The following is a 22,243-nucleotide window of genomic DNA, read 5'->3' on the forward strand; positions in this document are numbered from 1 at the left end:
TGTATGAAGCAGTTGTTTTGGGGCATTGGCCATCAGGAGGCACAAGAATAGAAACTTTGAGACAAACCTTGGCTCTTTACCTGGGCACAATGTTCTGACACTAGAGCAGTGAAGAGGGATCCAAGCAGAGAAAGTTCCACTGAACCAAGGAGACTGAGTTTAGCTTTCAGGGCAGCTGGAACAGCTGGGATCTGCAGAGGAGAACAGTTAGCAGGGAGGTACACAGAGGGGAACCCAAAGTCAATATAGGGACTCCCCCAGGAGTCCTTTGCTGACTGTAGTTAATAATACTCTGTTGCATATTTGAAAGTTTCCAAGAGAATTGGTCTTAAAAGTTCTCATCAAAAGAAAAAAATTATACGTGTGGTGATGGATGTTCACTAGATTTATTGTGATGGTTTTACCATATATACAGATATCAAATCATTATGTTGTACACCTGAAACTAATATGATGGCATATGTCAATTATATCTCAAAAATTATAAAACACAAACTGGCAAATAAAAAGGGAAGATAGACAAATCTTTAACCATTGTTTGAAATGTTACCACCTTTTTTTTTTTTTAAATAAATTGATGAAACAGAGACAAAAAGTAAATCACAAAGGATATAAATATCTATTTGACATTATCAATTATCTTGACCTAATTGATACAAAACACTTCATCTAAACACAGCAATATATACATTCTTTTCAAGGGAACATACATCATATAGTGGGTTATAAATCGGATTTTAATATATTTCAAAATAATTATATATAATATTTAATAAAAGCAAGTTACAAACAGAGAAACTGCCTACATTACTATACCTGACAGTTTGCATGCAGACTATACAATTCTTAAGATTCACTAGTAAGAACAACTCACTTTTAAAAAGTTACAATATTTGGACAGAAGTTTCACCAAAGAAGATATGAAATGTCCAATTAATTCATGAATAGTGCCTAACAATCTTTAGTCTTTGGGAAATGCAAATTAAAACTCTAATGTGTTACCACATCACATCCACTAATATGCTACAATTAAAAAGACTAACAACACCAAGTACTGATAATGACTTAGCAGAAAATTTCATACATTAGTGGTAGGAGTAAAAATAGTACAACTACTTTGGAAAACTGGCAATTTAAAAAAAATTAAATACTTATCATACGACCAGTAATTCCACTCCTACGTATTTACCATGAGGAGTAAAAATACATGTCCACAAAAGCACTTGGACCTGAATGTTCTTAGCAGCTATCCTCAAAACAGTCAAAACTCTGAAACACTAAGACATCCATGAATAGATGAATTAATAAATGAATTGCAGGGTATTCCTCAAAAAGAATACTACTTAGCAATAAAGAGTGATGAGTCTCAAAATACTGTTCTGAGTGGAAGAAGCCAAAAACAAAAACATCAACACTATTATTCTATGTGTTACATCTTATAAGAGAATTTTAATTTGTAGTGATAGAAATCAGATAAGTGGTTGCTAGGAGAGAGAGAGAGCATGTGTTAGGGATAGGGTAATTGACTGTAAAGGGCATGGGAAAATTTTGGGGGGTCATGCAAAATGTTTAAGATTTTACTTGTGGTGGGGATTACATAGGTTCATATATTTGTCAAGACTCATTGAATTAAAATGTGGACATTTTATTGAATGTAAATTAACGTTGAACTGTTTGATTTTTAAAATAAAAGTATTGGATTTAGGTGTTCTGGATTTAGCCAGGGGAAATGCAGAGTGTGTGGTAGCAAACTTGCTGGGGACATAATGATGTTATATGAATGTTTATAGTCTAAGCAAACAACAAAGTGGTCCTTGTGCTTACCTTTTGCCATAAACATATCGCAGGGTTCGAGCGATGAGGTGAGATCTGTAAAGGGAATTTGTGGTGAACCATCGGTCCTCTGTTGATCCTATTAGCAATTGTGCCTCCAGTCTTAAATAATTGGTTCATATGTGTAGTCAGGGCTAATAATTAAAAAAAAAAAAAGTTTTTGATGTCTTTTTTTCAGGTTGGCCCTAAAAACTGAGAAGGAGGGCAGAACTTGGTTACATTTTTCTCTATTTCTGAGTGTTATGCTTCTACCCCTTCTCCTCCACCTCGGAAGTCATGGTTATTGATCCCTTCTGGATCCGATCAGGGCCAGGGCAGGGATAGAAGGCAGAGAAGGGCTATTTCTCTGGTGGTATCATCATTGTAGGAGTTGTTGGGTTTTTAAAACATGACTCTTTCTTTCATGGAATACTTTTATGCTTTGTTTAGACATTCCCTTTCCATAGTTTTCTTTTGGTCAGATGTTCCTTACTTTGTGCCGGATTCTTGCCACTCCTTGATTGGAACTACACACCTGGCAGTGTAGTTACACTTCTAAGTTTGTTCCCTATGTGTGACTGTGAGTGCTGAAAGAGAAAAATAAAGTAGTCATAATCGAATGGAGAAGCACAGTAGAACAAACACTTAAGAAAGCAAATGAAAATTATCCCAAGCTAATCAGCACACTAAGAAGAGGAAAGGAGGAAGTAGAAAAATAAATAAGTAAAAAATAAAATAAAACATATTATTTTTATAATTATATGATGATTCCCTCAGTAAAAGACACTGTCATACTGAGTTGAGTTTATTTATTTATTATTTTTTAGATAGAGTGGAAGGGGGATTGGGGGGAAGAGAGAGAGAGAGAGACAGACAGACAGACAGACAGACAGACAGACAGACATTGATGTGAGAGAGACACATCAACTGGTTGTCTCCCATGTGATCCTGGGGCCAGGGATGGAACCTGTATCCCAGGTACATGCCTTAACCAGGAATCAAACCCGGGACTCTTTGGTCTGCAAGCTAACGCTCTAACTGCTGAGCCAAACAGGCCAGGGCATATCATACTGAGTTTAAAAGAAAATCCCAGCCATATAGTACTTACAGTAAATATACGTTAAGAGAATGAAGAATAAAAGTTGAATGAACTTTTTTTAGTTGAATGAACTAAGTGATACCAGAAAATTAGAACAAAAATAACACTGTTCTTTAGAGCACTGTCATCACCAGGTAAGTTGGCATTTACGGTTTAAAAAGGTCTAGCCCTGGCCGGTTTGGCTCAGCGGTTAGAGCGTCCACCTGCGGTCCGGAGAGACCCGGGTTCGGTTCCCGCTAAGGGCATGTACCTCGGTTGCAGTTTGTCCCCGGCCCTGGTTGGTCGTGCGGGTGGCAGCCACTCGATGTGTCCCTTTCACATCAATGTTTCCCTCTCTCTCTCTTCCTCTCTCTCCCTCCCACTCTGTCTGTACAAAAAATGGAAAAATGTCCGCGGGTGAGGATAAAAACATAATAATAAAAAAAAAGGTCTAAACAGTAAAAGAAAGGCATTATGTTCATGATATAGGTATACTTTATGACAGAGGTATATGATACAACCTATATGTACCAAATAACAGAACAGCTGACTATAGAACCTAACAAGTTTTTTGCCCTGGCCGGTTTGGCTCAGCAGTTAAAGTGTTGGCCTGTGGTCCAGAGAGACCGGGGTTCGGTTCCCGCTAAGGGCACGTATCTCGGTTGCAGTTTGTCCCAGGCCCCAGTTGGGTTGTGTGGGTAGCAGCCTCTCTATGTGTCCCTTTCATGTCGATGTTTCTCTCTCTCTCTTTCTCCCTCCCACTCTATCTGAACAAAAAATGGAAAAATGTCCTTGGGTGAGGGTAAAAAAAAAAAAAGCCTAACAAGTTTTTTATGTATGTGAGGGGATATATACAAAATACAATAATAGAGGCAACCCTCTTTGATTCCAATCCAATAATATTATAAATTAATAATTCAAAGGTGATTCATTGATGGTAAGGTTTTGGGAAAATAATTTTTTTTATATATTAATTTTTTTTTTAGTCTTTTAGAAAGCTACTCTATAACATGCATTGACATTTATTATATGCTAACTTTTGGTCCAGCAATCGCCCCCTGAAAATCTGTTCACAGGAAGAAAAGCCCACGTTTGGATGGGTACAGGTGTAAAGATTTCACTGTAGCATTATGTTGATAGGAAAACAAAAATGCAGAAGACAAGTGAATGTTCATCAGTAGGGAATGGTTAAATAAATTATGCCACAATTGCAACATAATATATTATTCAACCACTAAAAATAATAAATTAGAGCTATAATTATTTACTTAAAAGAGAATTCCATGAGATGTTTTTAGTATGGAAGGCTAGAACACAGCAGTGATACACAGTATATAATCTTTTGGTACAACAGTGAAAAATACCTCTATCAATATTTATGTCCATATGTTCATATATGTGTGCATGTGTATTTTTGGTAAAAATAAAATGGGTTATGAATGGAAAGGGGTTAGGAGATATATGGATGGAAGATGTGGAGGAGGATCAAGGGAAAAATCCATTGAAAGGAAAAGATAGTTAGATATGTATTTTATGACTTGTAGAGATGACCATGAATACTTATTTTAGTTGTGAACAAAAGTGTATGGCATGATTCTATGTCAGTTAAAAGTCCTCACTTATCTATCATCTATCTGTCTGTCTGTCTGTCTGTCTGTCTGCTGGCCTGTACGTATGCAGTTGGGTAAGTGATGAAGGCTTAAGTTAGGGTTATGACAAGAGAGGAAGAATTATCTATCTATCTATCTATCTATCTATCTATCTATCTATCTATCTATCATTATCTATCTATCTATCTATCTATCATTATCTATCTATCTATCATTATCTATCTATCTATCTATCATTATCTATCTATCTATCTATCTATCTATCTATCTATCTATCTATCTATCTTAACAAGGTAAAAAAAAATCCAGCAAATAATTAGCTGTGAATGATAAAAGAGAAGGAAAATTGATGAACAACAGAGGTTTTGAGTCTCTGTGGCTTGGAGAATAGCAAAGTAATGGAAAGAAATGAGAGATGCAGAGAAGGAGCCCTTTGAGAGACATGAAGTTCTGTTGTGTTTTGTGTGTCTGAGCTGAGGGTGTTAGGAGGACTCCCAGGTGCTATGGTTGCTTAACTAAACAGGAGTGGGAAAGTATAAAAAAAAATCATCCAAGAACTTCATGAGTTCTTTGTTTATTTATAGTTTGTTTATGTATACTTTGTTTATATATACTTATATGACTATATAGTGTGGAAAGATTTTTTTAACCTTATAAGCAAAGGGGAAAATAATAAAGGAAAACATTGATATGCATGATTTTATAATATTGCAAACTATATTCTGCACACACATATACATACACACACCCACCTCTCAAAGAAATAAAGGCATGCTGCAGACAAAAATAGTTTGAACCATTGTGTCTTTGGTATGGAAAGATAAAAATCCTAAAGAAAATATTAAATATTGCAAATGAAAAAAATGGACACAGGAATTTACAACATAAAAATGCTTAAATGCTCAGCAAGCATGACAATATTCAAATTTATTAGAATTACAAATTGAAAATTTAACACTAATGTAAACAGGCAAAACTAAAAAATATGGTGAGTTTTGGCAAGCATGTGGATGATAAGCTATTTTCATGCATTGTTGGCTGAAATTTGAATTATTTTATTTTAGTGTTGACAGTATTAGATATGTCTCCCAATTTCCACCCCTTTTAGCCCCCTCTTCTTAGGCCTGGCCTTCACCACACTATTGTCTTTGTCTATTGGTTATACAAATACATATATAAATTTCTTGGTTAATCTCTTTCCATCTCCTCTCCTCCAATTCCCTCTCAAATATGTTAGTCTGTTCCATGCCTCTGGACCTATTTTGTTTAGCAATTTGTTATGTTCATTAGATTCCATTTATAACTGAGATAATGTGATATTTGGCTTTCTCTGACTGGCTTATTTCACTCAGCATAATACTCTCCAGGTCCATCCATGCTGTCACAAAGTGTGAGAAATCCTTCTTTTTTACAGCTGCATAGTGTTCCATTGCATATATGTACCACAGTTTTTTATCCACTCATCTACTGATGGACACTTGGGCTGTTTCCAGATCTTAGCTATTGTAAATAGTGCTGCTATGAACATATGGGTGCATATATTCTTTCTGATTGGTATCTCATACTTCTTAGGATATAGTCTAAGAAGTGAGATTGCTGGGTCAAACAATAGTTCCATTTTCTTATTTTTTGAGTAAACTCCATACTGTTTTCCAGCATGGCTGCACCAGTCTGCATTCCCACCAGCAGTGTACTATCGTTCCCTTTTCTCTACATCCTTGCCAGCACTTATTGTTTGTTGATTTATTGATGATAGCCCTTCTGTCAGGTGTGAGGTAATATCTCATTGTAGTTTTAATTTGCATTTCTCTGATGATTAGTGATGTTGAGCATTTTTTCATGTGTCTACTGGACACCTGTATGTCCTCTTTGGAGAAGTGCCTATTCAGGTCCTGTGCCCATTTTTTCTTCTCTTTTTATTGATTTTTTAGAGAGAGAGGAAGGGAGAGGGAGCGAGAGAAAGAAACATTGATGAGAGAGAACATCAATTGGCTGCGTCCTGGATGCCCCCCACTGGGGATTTGGCCTACAACCTGAGCATGTGCCTTGAGCAGGAATTGAATTGGTGACCTATTGATGTATGGGTTGATGCTCAACCAGTGAGACACACCAGCTGGGCCTGTGTCCATTTTTTAAATTTTTTTTGAAAACATATGCACATTTTATTTTTTTATGACTGAATAATATTCCATTGTATCTCTATATACCATTTTTGTAACCATATGCACATTTTTTTAAATTGTACTTATTTTATTTTATTTATTTTAATTTTTTATTCTTTTTTTAGGGAACTCTAATTGTATTTATTTTTTATTAATTTATTTTTGTTACAGATGTTTCTCCTTTCCCCCCCCAAGTATGTCCATTTTTTAATTGGGTTATTTGTCTCCCTTTTGTTGGGCTGTATGAGTTCTTTATGTATTTTGGAAATTAACCCCTTATCGGATGTGTCATTGGCAAATATGTTCTCCCAGATATGTTCTCCCATCATGCTGATGATGATTTCTTTTGCTGTGCAGAAGCTTTTAATTTGATGTAGTCCCTTTTGTTTATTTTTTCCTTTGTTTCTCTTGCCCTAGGTGATGTATCAGTGAAAATTCTGCTATATAAGATATCTGAGATTTTGCTGCCTATGTTTTCTTCTAGAACTTTTATCATTTTGTGACTTACATTTAAGTCTTTCATCTGAGTTTATTCTTGTGTATGGTGTCAGTTGGTGATCTTTAATTTCTTTTTTGTATGTACCTGTCCAATTTTCCCAGCACCATTTATTGAAGAGATTGTCATTACTCTATTGTATATTTTTGCCTCCTTTGTCAAATATTAATTGACTATAATGATGTGGGTCAATTTCTGGGGTCTCTGTTCTGTTCTATTGCTCTATATGCTTGTGCTTGTGCCAGTACCAGGCTGTTTTGATTACAGTGGCTTTATAGTATAGTTTGATATCTGTTGTTGTGAGCCCTCCAACTTTGTTCTTTCTCAAGATTGCTGCAACTATTTGAGATCTTTTTTGGTTCCATACAAATTTTGGGGATATTTGTTCTAGATCTGTGAAATATGCCATTGTTATTTTAATAATAATTGCATTGAATGTATAGATTGCTTTTGGGTAGTATGGACTTTTTTTTTTTTTTTTTATCCTCACCCGAGGATACTTTTCCATTTTTGTACAGATAGAGTGGGAGGGAGAGAGAGGAAGGGAGAGAGAGACAGAAACATCAACGTGAAGGGACACATCGAGTGGCTGCCACCCACACGACCAACCAGGGCCGGGGACAAACTGCAACCGAAGTACATGCCCTTAGCGGGAACTGAACCCGGGTCTTTCCAGACCGCAGGCCGACGCTCTAACCGCTGACCCAAACCGGCCAGGGCGGTAGTATGGACATTTTAATGATGTTAATTCTTCCAATGCATGAACATGTTATATGCTTTCACGTTTATATCTTTCTCTTTTTTTTCAACATCATGCAGTTTTCCGAGCACAGGTCTTTTATCTTCTTGTTTAAGTTTATTCCTAAGTATTATTTATTTATTTTTTGTTATTGTTGCAATGGTAAATGATTTTGTTTCTTTAGTTTCTCTTCCTGAGATTTCATTATTAGTGTATAAAAATGCTGTAGATTTCTGGATGTTGATATTGTGTCCTACTATGCTGAATACATCTATTACATCTAGTAGTTTTTTAGTGGAATCTTTAGGGTTTTCTATGTACAATATCATGTCATCTGTGAATAATGAGTTTTACATCCTCCTTTCCAATTTAGATGCCTTTGATTTTTCTTCTCTGATTGCTGTGGCTAGGACTTCTAGTACTATGTGAACAAGTGTGGTGAAAGCAGACTTCCCTGTCTTGTTCCTGTTCTTATGGGAACTACTTTTACTTCCTGGCCATTGTATATGATTGGCTATATTTTTATCATATATGGTAAAATATGTTGAGGTATGATTATGTTGAGTTATGATCCCTCTATTCACACTTAGCTGAATTTTTTTTTTTTTTATCAGAAATGGGTGCTGGATTTTGTCAAATGCTTTTTCTACATTTGGTGATATAATCATATAATTTTTATCATTCACTTTGTTTATGTGCTGTATCACATTTACTGATTTGTGAATATTGTACTAGCCTTGCATCACCAGAATAAATCCCACTTGGTCACAGTGCATGATCTTTTTAATGTATTGCTGGATCTGATTTGCTAATATTTTATTGAGCATTTTAGCATTTCTGTTCATCAGGGATATTGACCTGTAATTATCTTTCTTCATAGTGTTTTTATCTGGTTTGGGAATTAAGATAATGCTGACCTCGTAGAAAGAACTTGGAAGTGTTCTTTCCTCTTGGATTTTTGGGAATAGTTTGAGGAGGATTGGTGTTGTTAGTTCTTCTTTGAATGTTTGTTAAAACTCATCTGTGAAGCCATCAGGTCCAGGACTTTTGTTTGCCTGGAGTTCTTGATTGCTGCTTCAATTTCTTGAGTAGCTATTGGCCTATTCAGGTTCTTTCTGATTCAGTTTTGGAAGATTGTATTTTTCTAGGAATTATTTCATTTCATCCAAGTTGTCTAGCTTGTTGGCATATAGTTGTTCATAGTATTTTCTTACAACCCTTTGAATTTCTATGATGTCTGTTGTTACTTCACCCTTTTATATCTGTTTTTATTTATTTGGGTCCTCTCTCTTTGTTTCTTGAATGAGTCTGGCTAAAGGTTCATCAATCTTGTATATCTTTTCAAAGAACCAATTCTTGGTTTCACTGGTCTTTTGTCTCGTTTTTTTTTTTTTTTTTTTTTTTTTTTTTTATGCCTCTATGTAATTTATTTCCACTCTGATCCTTATGAGTTCCTTCCTTCTACTTACTCTGGGATTTTCTTATTGTCCTCTTTCTAATTTTTTTAGTTGTAGGGTTAGATTATTTATTTGAGTTTTTCTTTTCTTTCCTTTTTTTTTTTTTTTTTTTTAAGTAGGTGTCTGTAATGCTATGAACTTCTCTCTCAGGACTACTTTTGCTGAATCTCATAGATTTTGGGTATTTGTGTGTTCATTTTCATTTGTTTCCAGGAAGTTTTTAACTTCTTCCTTGATCTCATTGGTAATCTATTTATTGTTTAGTAACATACTATTTTGCTTCCATGTGTTTAATGTTTTTTAATTTTTTTTATTGTAGTTGATTTATAGTTTCATGCCATTGTGATCTGAGAAGAAGCTTGATATGATTTCAATCTTCTTGAACTTGTTAAAGCTTATTTTGTGTCCTATCATATGGTCTGTCCTTGAGAATGATCCATGTGCACTTGAGAAGAATGTACATTCTGCCACTTTCGGATGAAATGTTCTGTAATCATCAATTAGATCCAACTAATCTAGCGTATCATTTAAAGCCTCTGTTTCTTTGTTGACATTTTTGTCTAGAAGATCTAGCTAGTGATGTCAGTATGGTTTTAAAGTCCACCACTGTGACTGTATAGCTGTCTATCTCTCCCTTAAAGTCCATCAAGAGGTTTTTTTTATATATATATTTTTGGTATATTTAGCTATTCCTGTATTGGGTGCATATATATTTTAACAAGGGTTATAGTTTCTTGGTGGGTTGATCCTTTTAGTACTATGTAATGACCTTCTTTGTCTCTTGTTATGGCCTTTATTTTGAATCCACTTGGTCAGATATGAGTATTGCTACCCCAGCTTTTTGTTTTGTTTCCATTTGCATGGAATATTTTTTTTAATATCCCTTCACTTTCAGTCTGTGTGAATCTTTTGTTCTAAAGTAGGTGGGTCTCTTGTAGACAGCATATATGCAGGCTGTTTTCTTATCCATTCAGCTACTCTGTTTTTTTACTGGAGCATTCACTCCATTGACATTTAAGGTTATTATTGACAGGTACTTACTTCCTTGTTACTTTTTTTCTTTATACCTTTGTTCCTTTCTCTCTCGTTTTCTTCTTAAAATAGTTCCTTTAGCATTTTTGTTGTTGTTGTTGTTGTTACAATTCTGGATTAGAGGTAATGTACGCCTTTAACCTTATTTTTGTCTGGGAAGCTCTTTATTTTGCCTTCAATTTTAAATGATAGCCTTGCTGGATAGAATAGTCTTGGATTCAGTACCTTGCTTTTCATTACTTTGTATACTTCATGCTACTCCCTTAGGATCTGCAGTGTTTCTACTGAGAAATCAGCTGACAGTCTAATGGGAGCTCCCTTGTAGGTAATTTTCTGTCTCTGTCTCTCTTGCTGCCTTTAAGATTCCTTTTTTGTCTTTAATGTTTGCCATTTAAATTATGATGAGTCTAAGTGTCTTCTTTTTGGGTTCATCTTGATTGGGACTCTTTGTGTTTCCTAAACTTGTGTGACTTTTTCCTTCATGAGGTTAGGGAAGTTTTATTATTTATTTCTTCAAACAGATTCTCTATTCCTTGCTCAGATTCTTCTCCTCTGGTACCTCTATGATGTTAATGTTTTTATGTTTCATATTATCCGAAACCTTTCTTAAGCTATCCTCCTGCCTTTTAATTCCTTTTTATAATTGTTGCTCTGATTGGGTGTTTATTTTATACCTTGTCTGCTAATTCACTTATTCAATTCTCAGCTTCTAATCTACTGTTGATTCTTTTCAGGTTATTCTTTATTTCACCTATGTCATTTTTAATTTCTGATTGGTTCTTATTCATGGTTTTTATATCTTTTTTTCATGCTGATGTAGTTCCCACTAAGTTGCTTGTAGTTGTCACTGAGTTGTTTGAGCATCCTTATAACCATTACTTTGAATTCTATATCTAATAAATTACTTGCATCCATTTCATTTAGATCCTTTTCCCGTGATTCCTCCTTTTCTTTCATTTGGGGGTCCTTTCTTTGTCTCCCCCATTTTAGGTGTCTCTTTATGTTTGTTTCTATGTATTATATAGAACTACTACGCATCCCAGTCTTTGTGGAAAATGTCTTATGGGACCTAGTGGGGGAGCCTTTTTTATCTCCTGAACTGGATGCTCTAGGAATGTTCTTTGTGTGGGTTATTTGGGCTCTTCTGTTGTACTTGGCTCTTGATTACTGATGCCATTTGAAGGTGGGGTCTCCCCTCTGACTTGCTGACTGTAAGCTCAACCCAGACCACATCATGCCAGCTGTTAAACAGGTTTTTGGATCTGTTATTTGTAGAACTCACTGGATTTTGCTCTGATGTTGATTCTGACCCCTTGGTGTTTCAGTCCCATGCCTCCCAGGAGGTTCCCTGGTACAGGGCCATGTGGGTCACTGTCTTGAGTGGCCGTGGACACTGAGTCGCAGTGGTAGGTTTGGATGGCTGGTCTGGGCACACCAGGTTGTGCTGGGTCACAGTAGTGGGTCCAGGCATCCGAGGCACGAGGTCATGGAAGTGAGGTGGGCACTGGTCTCAGGGCACTGGATTACAGCTACCCCTGCAACCTCTTCCTGAGGAGGACCCTGTAGATTCTCCAAAATGGTGTGCTCTCCAATCCTATGGGGGCAAGAAGTGCCTGGCCGAGCAGCACATTGGTTACCTGGCAGTTCCTTCATCAGGAGAGCCCAAACTGCCTGCCCTGAGTTCCCATACTGACCAACAGATGCCCACATACACTCACACATGCTCTCCCTCACACACACTCACCCACTCACATTCTCACCCTCACTCTGGTCCTGCCTGCCGCCATGTGGGAATCTTTGCTGTTTGAATTTTGATAGTTCTTTTTGTGAGTCTGAATTTTTTCTTAATATTCCTGATCTTAGATACTCATTTTGTGAATATAAGGAGAGATGAACATCAGTATTTTTGTAAAATTTGTTGCACATGATGTAAATATCAATCAAAGGGTGTTTGTTAGGTGAAGTGTACTTTATGCACTGATTAAAACAATATTACTTTGAGGAACATTAATAACAATTAAGAAACATGATATAAATGTAAAAAGAGATCATATATGGTATGATAATGATTTGAGAAATTGTATTATGTATACATGCATATAATATATATTTATTATGTGTTATATGTGACTATAAAATACATATTAGTAATCATCTAATGTATATATAACTACTATATGCACTTTTATAAATAGGAAGATAGATTTTAGAGCAAAGAAATGTTCTCATTTTACATGAGAACAAAGAAAAATTTTAAAGACTTTTAGGAAGCTTTTAAATAAGGACTTTAGTACCTGAACATGTACAACATTCCTACATTTTAACATATGATGATGTAAATTCCATTAAATCCAAAATTGTCTGTGGTAGACAGAATTTCCAAGGTGGTCTACCCAAAATGTCTAAGATCAAATCCCCAGAATCTGTACACATCAGGAGAAAGATTATTTGGGTGAAACTAATATAATCACATGCACCTTTAAAGGATGGAACTTTCTCAGGCTGGTAGCAGAGGAGAGGCCGAATAAAAAGTTGGAGAGATTCAAAGCATGAGAAGGATGCATCCAGCTCTTGCTGGCTTGGAAGTAGAGGAGACCACATAGAAAGCTTGGGAAGAAAATGAATTTTGCCAACAACCAGCAAGCCTAGAAGAGGATTCCATGACTCAGATGCGAACTGCATCTCTAGCTGAGACATTGAGTTTCATCTTATAAGACGTTAAGAAGCAGAACCAGTTGAGCTATGCTATGCCCAGATTTCTGACCTGTAAAAAATGTGAGATAAATGGATATTATCAACAAGTTTGTGGAAATTTGTTCCAGTGACAACAAAAGTGGATATATTTTTTAATGTTTAAAACTGTGTATAAGTAGTTCTTAAGCAAGATATGACAGAGGGATTAAATGCATAGGCTTTAAAGTAAAATGGAACTTGTGTCTATATTTCAGATTTTATGTTGATTAACTGTCTGATTTGGGGGAAGTTCTTTGATCTATTCAAGTCTCAATTTCCAAATCTGTCAAATCGAGTAATGATTGCTCTTTTAGCAGTTTAAAAAAAAATTTTTTTTTTGGTGTATGTGTGTGTGTGTGTGTTTGTATTATATTATACATAATAGAAAACACTAAAAATGCATTTTATTATTATTTTATAATTGTTATTTCAGCTAGCAACTATGCACTGAGAATTTAAATTTTAAGTCTTGAAAAAGAATAATTAAAATCTAAATAGAAATGTTCTTTTCTGATTTCTTCCATTTCCCTTCCTTTCTTATCTTGCTTTTGGCCCTGTCAACCTCACCATCAATGAATTTTGTTTTAGACTCAAAGTAAGGAAGCTCTAGCAGTAGTTTACCTGATCCTCATCTCAAAGATCCAAGTGTCAAGCTTCTCACAGAAGTGGCACCTGACCCATTCAACTTTTCCTGCAGAAAGATCTTTTTTGATTTTTGACTTTAGTTTGGCACAGTGCACAGGATCAGGGTCAGAAGATACAATGAAACCATTGTGTTCAGTATGCATGATCCACATAGACCTCGGCTGGGGAGAAGAGGCTGGCCAGGTCAGCTTGAGGGAGAAGAACTGCAGACATGGAGACCATGCCCTAAACATGTTACACCATGGCAAGCTCATGAAAAATGTCCACAAAGGCAATTCCAAAGGGCAGGGGCTGGCAGCACTCAACCCTGGAGGGGGAAAAGGGGGCAGGCAGCAAGGCTTTGGCTGTTCATGGTATATGACACATGCATACTGAAAAAGCAGATGTTGGTAAACCGTTCTGTCAAAGTCGTGGCTCTCCTGAGGCATTCCAAGCTCCAGTAGTTTCTGGGCCAGGATATTTGGTCACAAGACCCTGAGGGTAGACTTTGGCATACAGATTCATTGAAGTGAGGGGTTGTCAAGTCAGTGACATAAGATGAATAAAGCTTAAGTAATACCTGCTTATCTGAATCTCTGTTTGTTTATGATTTAAGAAACATTAGTTGAACTCTGTTTTAGGCTCTGTGTTAGAGATTATAGGAGAAACAAAGATGAATAAGACCATTGTCTACAAAGAGTTTCTGATGGGGATGCCCTCCCCGCCCCCCCCACACCAACTTCCCAGGACAGTTGGCAATGTCTAGAGACATTTTTGGTTATCACAACTGGGGAGGGGTGGAGAAGTAGAAGGTGCTATTGCATCTAGAGGGTAGAGGCCAGGGATGCTGATAAACATCCCACCAAAACACAGGACTGCCCTCCTGACAGAGAATTATCCAATCCAACCCATCCAAGTTGTCAATAGTGCTGAGGTTGAGAGACTAAGATATAAAACAAGTCATGCCAAATATGAAAAAGGAATCTCAGATGGGAAGCAATGGGTACAGGCAGGGAGAGAGCAGATCTTCCTAGTCTCAAGGTCTTATATTGAAACCTTGGTAGGAGGTGAACAGGAGTTTCTTTGAAAACTTGATCCCAGAAACATAGCTAATGATAGAGAGTCTCACCAGAATGAGGGTAGGAAAGCAGATCAGACACAGCTGCTGCTTATAAACTGCATCCCTGCGGTGTGGCCCACAGTAGAGTTCTACTTCAAGTTTATACTTTGAATTAAAACCAGGAGCATAAAATAACTATGAGTCTCCTTCTTAGTATCATTTATTTTATCCCACTTGTCAGGCCTTTTATAAGCTCTTAGGTTTCAGTAGTATAAGTTTACATATTCTCTGAAGTGAAATTTGTAATATATTTTTGTGCCTTTTGTTTTTAACCCTAGGAAGTATTTTGACTAAAATTCGTTCTTGCCCTTCGAACTGTGATCTCAGTCTCTTAAAAGAAGACCAGGAATTACGCAGGAAGGTAAGATGAAGACTGTGGAAGTTGGCTTTGAAAAGATCTTGAAAACAGCAGTCCCTGATTATTAACTATGATTTCTTAAAATATATATCCAGGTAGAATGTAATTTGGTCTTCAAAGGAGGTTTTGAAGTACAGGACATGCTAAAGCAGCTGACGCTTATGAAATCAGTAATGCCCATAAATTTTTATTACATCCGAATCAGACTTCTTTAAGCTGTTGAAGACGTTAGTTAAATTAATCAGTCTACATTCCTCTTTCCAGCTTGGGTGGGGTGATTAGAAAATGTGCTGATTGTACTGTGCTTTATTTGGTATGAAAAAAGCTGCCATGAGGTCTATCCAAAAAATATCTTGATACATTTATATAAATTACATAGACTGGGCTTCCAAATGTTGGTTAAATTGATTTTTACAGGATCAAGTTTTTAGGTACCTAATCATTTCCAAAACCTGTATCTATGTAGACTTTTGAGTTGTAAGTATTCCGAAAACTTATCTTAGATAGATAATTAAAATGAAAGGAATGTGCTCCAACCCTGCCCTTTCCAAGACAAATGATCTGAATCATGATCTTAATTCTCCACCATTCTGACTAAATAAACATAGGTATGTAGAGAAAACTACTGTGCCATTATCTTTATTTAGTTAGTTAATCCTCACCTGAGGATATTTTTTCCATTGATTTTTTTAGATAGAGTGGAAGGGAAGGAGGGAGAGAAACATCGATGTGAGAGAGACACATTGTTTGGTCGCTTCCTGTATGTACCCCCTGACTGGGGCTGGGGATCAAACCTGCAATCCAGGTATGTACCCTTGACAGGAAATCAAACCCATGACCCTTCTGTGCACAAGCCAACGCTCTAACCACTGAGCAACACCAGCTAGGGCTTGTGCCATTGTCTTTAATTTTTGCTTTCATCTTTAAATAGAGACCAACCATCTGATTGAATAAATTACCGAGTTTTTAATGTCCATATGAGCACTTATAGTATTTACAATTGTGGTTGTTTCTGTATTAAAGAGGAAAGCTTAGGAATAAAAAATTTGGTGAAATTTGGAAGAATGAAAGATAGTATTTACTAAGTGCTAGAAAATTACTATGTGCCAGGAAATGTTCTCACTCTACATCAAATGACTCATCTTATTCTCACAACCAAATGGGCTATATACTACTATTATCATCGTTTTCCTTATTTTACAGGTGACAAAAATAAGGCATGGGAGATGGAGTAAGTTAGCCAAAATAACTTTGTTAATAAGTGTATAGATGGGATTTGTACCAGACATTCTCTTTCTGGAACTCATATTTGTATCCATCATGAAATAATACTTTGAAAGAGTTGTGTATTTCTTTATCCTTTCAGCCAGGTATATGTTTTCTACTTCTTGGGTCTTATAACATTAACTGAAGGGCTAGCATAGACAAACAAAGGACCATTTGCTGGGAAGGATACAAGTTCATATCCTTTATACATATTATGTATTAGATACTTTTATGTATACTGTTTGGGAAACAAAAGAAAAGATATCTCCATGAAAATTCTAATATATTCTGTGTCTAATATTAGCTTTTTAAATATTTTTTGGTAAAATTTTTATACCAATTGTTGGCTTTAAACTTTGGGATTATAAGAAAGGCTAAAGTAGGTAAGATGAGAAAGAATACAATCATCCAGAAAACCTAAAATTCTTTTCTCTATTTTCTGAGTTTACATGTTTAATTAAGGAGTTCCTTTTAAATTTTACTTTCAATAATATATTTAAAAAATTGTAAGTCAGTTGCTTGGGACAACACGCTCTTCCCTGGGGGTCAGGCACTTTGGGAAAGTGTCTTAGGTCTGACTTGTCCTAGGAAACAGCTTGCGCATGTTGGAAACATGTCTCAGTAAGATCATTGTTGTGGGAAGACAGAGCCAAAAACACACCCAAAAACACACCCAATACTTACTAGATTTAATAAGTATTATAACCCCATAATACAAGTGACGGAGTGCTCGGGACTGTGGGGTTATAATACTTACTAAATCTAAATCTGAGACTCCCTATTTCAATGTAAGTGTTTTCCCCCCTTTTTCGTCTTCTCATGGTATAAGGAATTAATTTGGCTCTTCAACTAATATTAAAATCTCTGACCTAGAAAATTCATAGGGTGGCTGTGGAGAAATAGAGTTAATGTTGGACTTCATGCACGAAGCATCAGCTTTTCACACAACAGATGACCGAAAAACAGTTGAATTTGTGGTTCTACGTGGCCAGAAATGCTGGTTGTTCCTTGGAGGGCAGAGACAGAAGTCAGGGTGCTACTTAGTTGAGGAGTCTCTTCAGGTCAAGCCTGAGCTGCCCTGCCAGGGACACCTCTGGGTACTGCTAATGGAAAACCTGTCCGGAAAATTTCTTTGGTAAACCCACCAGACGTGAATTAAAGAAAGAAAAAATAGTATTCTTGTTGGATGGTCTAAGGATTTAGGCTGGATTTAATTTCGAGCTATGATATATATATATATTTTGGATGATAATAACAGCACTGATGGAATTGAACATGATGTCATATTTATTTGCTTTGATACTTCAGATGCACCTGGTTTTTGTTGTTATCTCTGACTTGCCATTTTGTGATCTTATTAACACACGCATCTTAGCAGAGTACCTTCACCCCAAACCTTCCTCCTGTGCTTTAAAAAAAAATAGCTCACATTACCTGGGCCGGCACTAAAGCTTCTTTGCTGCTCACTTCTGATCTTGCCAGGGCAGTTCAAAAGCATCAGTAATCCTCAGGATTCAGCTCTTTGTTCACTATTTCCTCTTTTTAAGGCTGTTCCTCTTTTGATGCAAGAATCCCCTTGCTCTTTATCTGGCCAGAAAGACCCTGTTAAGAGTTTTGGGGAAACTTCTGCTGCTAAGTGGAGCTTAATTGTGCTAGCCCCATCATGCTTTTCCACAGCACTGTCATTGGCCGGTGAACTCAAGCTTGCTTTCCCCACACAAAGATTTACCCCCTCACTGGTCCCATCATTGTCGCTCTTCTCCATTAACTGATTGGTTCGTGGAAAGAATGATGGCTAGGGGGCACAGACTCTGGACAATAAGACGGGGATCCTGGGCTTTGCTTCCTACCATATAACACAATTAAACAGGCTTATCATGTCATAAGGTGCACAGCTTTTAAAAATATATATATGTTTTTATTAATTTCTTTAGAGAGAGAGGGAGGAAGAAAGAGATAGAAACATCGACCCACTATTTCCTGCATGCCCCCTCCTGGGGATCGAGCCAGCAACCCAGGCCTGTGCCCTGACAGGAATCGAACTGGGGCCTGTCAGTCCATGGAATGACGCTAAGTCCACTGAGCCACACTCACCGGGCAACTTTGAGATTAAATATATTTTTTCTTCTTATAATGTTTTCTATTTAGCAGCTTTATAGAAATGCTGTAATAAGTGCACAAGAAAGGATGTTAAATGTTCCATTGATCACATATGCTATGTACAATGCATTTTGCCAGATGTTACTTATATCCTTAATCTTCTAAAGCATTTTAAGTGCTATCCTCCCCACTCCCAGAACTATTTTGTAGATACTTTCTTAGTTTGTCTTTATAAAAATCCTATGGTCTGTGTAGAAAAAATATTATCTTCATTTTCAGATTAAAACAACCTTAAATTCATGGACTTTAATTAATCTAAGTTGTAAAAATACTGAGAAGACTTAACTGCATGTCTTCCAGCTATCACTTATTGGCCCTTTTTTTTCATTATTCTTTGTGTGTGTGTGGTATGTGCTCCTAGTGGGAACCAAACCTGGGAATCTCTGGTCCATAGGCCGACGCTCAACTGCTGAGCCAAACTGGCCAGGGTGGCTCTTTTCAATACACCATAGTTTACAAACATTTTAAAAATACTTCTTGGCTCTCATTTTGTGTTGTGTTTGAAAGAGCATTAATTATTATTATTATCATTATTATTATTATTATTTTTAACCAATTTTGTGTAAGAATGGTATGCCTCATAAAGCAAATTTTTAGTTCATGAACTTGAAAATCATAGTCTGAATTTTATCATTTTACTTTAAAATATTTCTTGTTATTTCTGCAATGGGTCAGAGTCTGAGTAGCCATACACCTAGTACATAAAATGTGACATTCTGGAACAAATTTGCACCACCAATTTCTCTTTTAAAGTGTAGGTATTCATTTTTCTGAAAACATTACTATTGGAATAATCTTTTTTTTTAAATGATGATTCTGTTTGGCTTTAGGTAAGGTAATGGATCTATTTCCTACCTTTTAAATGTTTATGATGTCCTAGTTAAAGTGTTATTTTCAGATACAGATTCAAGATAGAAGTTTGTGCTTGCAGGTTGTTTTACTTCCTCCACAGGAATGGGCTCGCACACATGGTACTCACATGGGAATCCCCTGCACACATTTACCTCCTTTTTTGAATTTAAAACCTTAATTTCTTTGTGTTTTTGTTCCTTTTGGGGCTCATTTCTTTGGAGATAACTAGTTCCTATGGTTTTATGTCTCTAAAACATCTATTTGAAGGAATTTTTAACACATTAACTTAAGATATTCTTTAAGCGAAATTCAAAGATTCATAACATTTTTGCTATTTTTAGAATTCACAGGTGCTTTTTTTATGACTAAGCAACTGGAGATATAATTCATTGTTGTTATTTAGTATACTTACTGAAATGACCTGTAATAGCTATTTCTTCAAGATCTACAATGTGCTTACTACCATTTCGGATGCTGTGAGAGATAGAGAAATATACTACATCCCATTTCCACCATGAATTTAATTGAATCCTCAAGATAGATATTCACATATGAACCAAATAGAAAGCAATTTAATGCACTCTATCATGAAACACCTATACTTTAACAAAGTAGGAACTCTGGAGGATAAAACAAATATATTTTATAATTTTTGGTGGCAATTTCAATTTTCTATCAAGTGAGATTGAGTAAAATATCTAAACAACTCATGAAGATGTGCCATCAAATTTAAAATTTAAATACTTAGCCCAGCCGATGTGGCTCAGTGGATTGAGCGTTGGCCCATGGACTGAAAGGTCCCAGTTTGATTCATGGTCAGGGCACATGCCTGGGTTGTGGGCTCCATCCCCAGTAGGGCATTGATCTGTACAGGAGGCAGCCAGTCGATATTTCTCTCTCACATTGATGTTTCTATCTCTGTAAAAAAATCAATAATAATAATAATTTAAATAATTACGAAAACATGTTTTAAGTACTCTAGTAAGATACACAAATCAAATATATTTAGTTGGGACAATTCAAAGCTCTCATATTTTTAAAAGAAATTTGGCAATCTTTAATTTCTTTAGGAATCAAGTAATTAAAAATACTATAGTGGCTTCTTTTCTGAGAAAACACCAAATAGGGGATGATGCTGGTGCTGTGGGAGGGCCCAGGGGCTCCAGGACCCTGGAATGGGAGGCCACGGAGGCTCCCATGAAGGATTTGGTATCCAGACCAAGGTTGCAGCTAGTTGGGGCCAGGGCCTAGGACACAGAACTCTCAGAGGCAAGACCGAGGACAAGGACTGGATCCCTGTCACCAAGCTGGGCCGCCTGATAAAGGACATGAACACCAAGTCCCTGAATGAGATCTATTTCTTCTCCCTGCCCATCAAGGAATCTGAGATCATTGACGTTTTCCTGGGGGCATCTCTCAAAGATGAGGTTTTGAAGATTATGCAGTTGCAAAAGCAGAGCCTCCCTGGCCAGATGACCCTGTTCAAGGCATCTGTTGTCATTGGGGACTGCAATGGACATGTCAGTCTGGTGTTAAGTGCTCCAAGGAGGTAGCCTCTGCCATCTGTGGGGCCATCATCCTGGCCAAGCTCTGTACTGTCCCTGTGCGGGGAGGCCACTGGGGGAACAAGATGGGCAAGCCCCACACCGTCCCTTGCTAGGTGATTGCCACTGTGGCTCTGTGCTGGTGCTCCTCACCCCTGCCCTTGGGCTCTACATTGTCTCAGCCCCTGTGCCCAAGAAGCTGCTGCTGATGGCTGGTATGGACGACTGCTATACCATGGCCAGGGGCTGCACTGCCACCCAGGACAGCTTCGCCAAGGCCACCTTCGATGCTGTCTCCAAGACCTACACCTATCTCACCCCGACCTCTGCAAGGAGACCATGCTCACCCAGTCTCCCTATCCGGAATTCACCAACCATCTTGTACAGATCCACACCAGAGTTTCTGTGTAAGGGACCCAGGCTCCAGCTGTGGCCACCACATAATTTTATGCAAGAAAAATGAAGTGACTTGAGCTTGTTTAAAAAAATACCAACACTAAAATCTTTGATGAAATATACCTTTATTGATACAGGAGCTATAGAGACTGAGAAGATGAAAAGGACCACAAAAAAGATGCTTTAAATTGATAGCTATCATACCTGGACTTTGTTCTGAAGGTAATCAAATCAATTAATTTCATAATAACAGAAATGTCATAATAAAGCATGAGTTGAGTTCACTGGAGATTTGATGACACATCTACGTCCCCGTGTTTCGCTTTGTTTTCCTGATTACTGTAACTTGTGAATCCATAGCAACATTTTGCAAGTTCAAAATATTTCAGCTACATTTTTGTGAAAAACCATGAGTGAACTAATATCAAGGAATTCCAGGCAATGATCTTCTTGCTAATGATAATGAAGCACATTTGAGAAGCGTGCAAAGAAAAAGAGAGTTTTAATGCAACGATCTTATAAATACAAGTCATGCCTAATTTGCTTCTTCCACAGCCTGGTACTTTTCAAACGACTTTGCAGTAGCATTTTGTAATAATATCTTACAGGAGATCTCAATATATAAACAGTTGAACATTGAATTGTTTTGGTTGAAGAGAGAGAGAAACTCAGTTAGGTTCGCTGCTCCGTCTCCCTCTTCCCACCGTCGCCGGACTACTCAGAATCCCTTGTTGAACTGTAGGGCTCCATTTCTCCAATGGGACAGTGTGCTTTCTGGACTCATCAGCATGGGCCACACAGTTA

At 36.9% G+C, this 22,243-nt stretch overlaps 1 protein-coding gene and 1 pseudogene across 1 annotated transcript in view; both read left to right on the forward strand.

Annotated features, from left to right (window-relative positions):
- Nucleotides 1-22,243, forward strand: part of OFCC1 (orofacial cleft 1 candidate 1) — a 345,526-nt gene that overhangs the window by 171,188 nt on the left and 152,095 nt on the right. Inside the window, exon 15 of the mRNA XM_036255603.1 lies at nucleotides 15,142-15,224. Within this exon, the coding sequence (XP_036111496.1) occupies nucleotides 15,142-15,224 (83 nt within the window). The remainder of the gene's footprint in view (nucleotides 1-15,141; nucleotides 15,225-22,243) is intronic.
- LOC118627189 lies at nucleotides 16,448-21,487 on the forward strand (annotated as a pseudogene).

This window comes from Molossus molossus, unplaced genomic scaffold, assembly GCF_014108415.1.
Source record: "Molossus molossus isolate mMolMol1 unplaced genomic scaffold, mMolMol1.p scaffold_m16_p_12, whole genome shotgun sequence".
NCBI lineage: Eukaryota > Metazoa > Chordata > Mammalia > Chiroptera > Molossidae > Molossus > Molossus molossus.